This window comes from Solanum pennellii, chromosome 7 (assembly GCF_001406875.1).
Source record: "Solanum pennellii chromosome 7, SPENNV200".
Classification (NCBI taxonomy): domain Eukaryota; kingdom Viridiplantae; phylum Streptophyta; class Magnoliopsida; order Solanales; family Solanaceae; genus Solanum; species Solanum pennellii.
This window is the reverse complement of record NC_028643.1, coordinates 50,148,927-50,153,029: the sequence shown is the minus strand read 5'-3', so window position 1 is coordinate 50,153,029 and position 4,103 is coordinate 50,148,927. Positions and strand designations below refer to the sequence as shown.

Below are 4,103 nucleotides of genomic sequence, written 5' to 3'. Positions count from 1 at the left end.
ATTACTATTATTATTATTATTACTATTATAATTATTATAATAATTATTATTATTACTTTTATTATTTCAGTTATTATAATTATTTTTTTTATTATTTTTATTATTACTATTATTATTATTTTTTTCATTATTATTATTATTATTATTATTACTATTATTATTATTATTACTATTATTATTTCTATTATTATTACTATTATTATTACTGTTGTTATTATTTTTATTATTATTATTATTATTATTATCATTATTATTATTATTATTATTATTACTATTATTATTATTATCATTATTATTATTATTATTATTATAATTCTTATTATTATTATTATTATTATTATTATTATTATTTTTTGGTAACTAACAATTTATTAATTACCATGGAAAACATTACAATTCAAGCAACTAACACAACATGCTTTGTTCTCAAACAAAACTCCAAACTACCTTCTACACTACTAACTATTGCTCAAAATTTCCATTGACTTACAACATTTGTTATACTAGAAGAAGCTCTAGCAATAGTTACATAGGCTATCTGTTTAGCTATATTTTCCCCCATTTTGCTCTTGTGCTCAAAGATTCTGTTGTTTCTCTCAATCCACAATCCATAGACACCTTCAGTCAGTACAATCTTGAATAGTTGTGTTGTTGTACTCTTTCCTTTCCCAAGTTGAATGCACCATTGCAGAAACTTTCCCATGACATTGGAAAAACATTTTGTTGATCTATCCATCCTAGCAGTCTCTCCCAAAGCTTCCTGGCATATTGAAATTGTAACAACAAATGCTCTATACTCTTTTCTGCATTCTTGCATAACACACAGTTCTTGTCTACTACAACTCCCCATTGAACTAGTCTATCAACTGTTGCTAGCTTTTGGTTCAACATAATCCACATTGTGAAGTAAGCTTTAGGCCTTGCTGCATTGTTAAACATGAGACAATTCCATGCAGACCTTTGTTGCTCCCCTTTCATGTAATAGTATATTTGTCTGATCATCCCTTTTCCCTTATCTTGTACTTGCTGAACTTGATCAATTATATGCTTTGCATTCATTATTTTCTTTATCATCCAGCTTGCATGGTTTCTCATCTGCCAGTTGTTCTGCCCCTTTATATAATATGCATGTATCCATTTGATCCATAACTTGTCTTCTTTATTTGCTAAGTCCCAACACAATTTAGCTACTGCAGCTCTATTCCAAACTTTCATATTAATCAATCCCATACCACCTTCATATTTAGGACAACACACTTTCTCCCATGCTATTAGACCCTTTTTAGTAACATAACCAACCCCTGACCACAAATAACTTCTACAAAGACCTTCAATCAGTTTAATTATCTTTGTAGGAATAATGAGAAGTTGTGCCCAGAAAGACTGCACTCCAAACAATACAGTCTTTACTAGTCGCGTTCTTCCTGTATAAGACAATTTTTTTGCTGTCCATGAGTTGATTCTTGCCATGATTTTTTCAATAAGAGGATACCACTGAAGTATAGACAACTTCTTTGATGAAAGAGGCACCCCCAAGTATTTAAAAGGTAGCTCTTCCATTTTATAGCCAAGTTGTTGCACAATTTGCTGCCTCACCTCCACCTGAACTCCACCACAATATATTGAACTTTTATTAGGTTTGCCTGCAGTCCAGAAGCTTGAGAGAACTCTAAGAAACATCCTTGAAGAGCCTTGATGGAATTAAGATCATCTCTAGAAAATAGTAACAAATCATCTGCCAAACATAAATATGTGATATCCAGCTTAGAGCATTTAGGATGATACTTAAATATTTTCTCTTCTTTAAGTCCCTTGAGAAGTCTACTAAGATATTCCATAGCTATAGCAAACAAAAAAGGTGACATTGGATCCCCTTGCCTGAGTCCTTTAACTGCATCAAATCTTTGAGTAGTCTGTCCATTAACTACAATAGTGTAATTCACTGTCTTGACACAATGCATTACCCATTGAGTAAACATATCAGAAAAACCCAAGCCCACCATCACTTTCTCTAAGAATGGCCATTCAACTGAATCATAAGCTTTCTGCAGATCAATCTTAAGCATACTTCTAGGGGAAATATTCTTCCTAGTATAAGCCTTGACCAATTCATGAGCCAACAGAATATTGTCTGAAATTTTCCTCCCTGGAATGATCCAGCTTGACTATCACAAATAACAGTATGAAAAACATCATGCATGCTATTTTTTTATCACCTTTGAAATGAATTTATATAGGACAGTACAACAAGCAATTGGCCTATACTCCTTCACATTTTTGGGACTTTGTACTTTTGGAATTAGAGTAACAAGTGTGCAGTTGAAAGGCTTAAACAACTTCCCTGTTGTGGAGAAACTTTGGACAGCCTCAATAATATCATTTTTGATGATCTTCCAAGTATACTTAAAGAAAAAAGCATTATAGCCATATATACCTGGAGCCTTATCATTCCCAATAGATTGTAATGCTGCAAAGATCTCCTCTTCTGTCATTGTAGCACATAGTTGAATCTTTGCTGTTTTTACAATACAGGCCCTCTTTTCATCACCTGAGCATTTATAGCTGGAAGTTTACCTGCTGAAGTTCCCATAAGAATTTTATAAAACAAAACAAACGTATCTTGAATCTCTTGAGGTTCATACAACATCCTTCCATCTATAGATAAAATATTTCTAATATGCTTCTTTTGAGTTCTCTCCTTTATCACTGAACTAAAGTATTTGTTATTTGCATCCCCCAGCTGTATCCATTTTGCCCTTGCTTTTTGCCTTAGAGCACTTTCCTCTATCACTGACCACTTTTCCAGCTTTATCAGTAACTCTTTTTCTTTAGCAATTAACTCATCATTTGCCTGACTGTATAGCTGTTCTTGAATCTCTGCAAGTTCCATTCTAGCCTTCGATCTGTTGGCCTATAAATTGAAATTCTCTTCTATTCATCTGCCTCAGTACTGGCTAGAGGGCCTTCATCTTGTACCAAATCTTCTTCATTACACAATTGTCATAATTCTGTTTCCCGACTTTCTCCACCAATTCCAAAAAAGAAGCATGTTCAATCCAAACATTAAAGAACTTAAAACTTACTCTCACCTGATGTTGAGTTTGTTGTAGTAACAATTGCATAGGGCTATGATCAGAGACACCTGGATTCCCATACTCCAAAATAACATGACCCCATTTTTCCATCCATGCATCATTCCCAAAGGCTCTGTCAATCCTACTTGAAATTCTAGCACTACCAGTCTGTTTGTTATTCCAAGTATAGTGATTACCTTTCCATTGTATTTCATTGATGCCCATGTCTTTAACACATTCTGCAAAATCCCTGACTATCTCAGTAATGTAAAACTTGGGTAGACCTCCATCGAATGTGCAGTCTTGACTTCAAAAAAGCGCAAAAACATAGTAACTCTATCAACAATAACCTAAATGGAGTCTTGTTGTTTGCGATGAAAATTTTGTCCCATTCTAAACCGTTACGCCACCGTTTAATATGCTTATAAGACGAACTGCTAAGCGGGTAAGTCTTTGAACCTCTTTGCTAGTTCCTTCCTTTCTTCCTCAATACGTGCTACATTGCGCATCGATAGTATTCTAAGAGTCTCTGCTACTACATTAGCATTACCAGGATGGTAATGTAGACTATAACATAGTCTTTAAGGAACTCAAGCGATCTTCTCTAGGGAAATTCAATAATTTTCAAGTGAACACATATTGAAGGCTCTTATGATCTATGAACATATCTTCGCGAACACCGTACAAGTAATGCCTACAAATGTTATGTTCATAGACGATTGTTGCAAGCTCGAGGTCATGAATTGAGCAGTTCTTCCCATGCACCTTATTTTGTCTAGACGTATAAGTTATAACTTTACCTCGCTGCATCAACCCACAACTGTCACATCCTGGTTTACCCCCTAGACGTAACCGGCATCTTCATCCTCTTTAAGGACTAGGACTAGACTCTTAGTCTCATGTAATTACATTAATAGGTTGAAATTGCGGAAGAATTTAAAAGTTTTCATTACATCTACTTGAAGATTTACATAGATCTGTACATACACATAATATAGTCGTATCGAGTATACATAGACCCTTCGTATA

At 34.0% G+C, this 4,103-nt stretch overlaps 1 protein-coding gene across 1 annotated transcript; it reads right to left on the bottom strand.

Moving 5' to 3' along the window:
- Positions 1-2,521: 2,521 nt before the first annotated feature.
- LOC107025058 lies at positions 2,522-3,583 on the bottom strand. Its single transcript, XM_015225927.1, has 3 exons — positions 3,534-3,583; positions 3,090-3,381; positions 2,522-2,911 (listed from the first exon to the last, which is right to left on the bottom strand). The coding sequence occupies exons 1-3, from the start codon at positions 3,581-3,583 to the stop codon at positions 2,522-2,524; spliced, it is 732 nt and encodes a 243-aa protein (XP_015081413.1).
- Positions 3,584-4,103: the final 520 nt, after the last annotated feature.

Excerpts from the sequence above, each read along its gene's own strand:
- LOC107025058 (XM_015225927.1), bottom strand. The coding sequence starts at position 3,583 with ATGCGCAATGTAGCACGTATTGAGGAAGAAAGGAAGGAACTAGCAAAG. Across the intron at positions 3,382-3,533 it reads AGGAAGGAACTAGCAAAGAG|TCAAGACTGCACATTCGATG; the intron begins GTTCAAAGACTT and ends GCTTTTTTGAAG. Across the intron at positions 2,912-3,089 it reads TACAACAAACTCAACATCAG|GCCAACAGATCGAAGGCTAG; the intron begins GTGAGAGTAAGT and ends TTCAATTTATAG.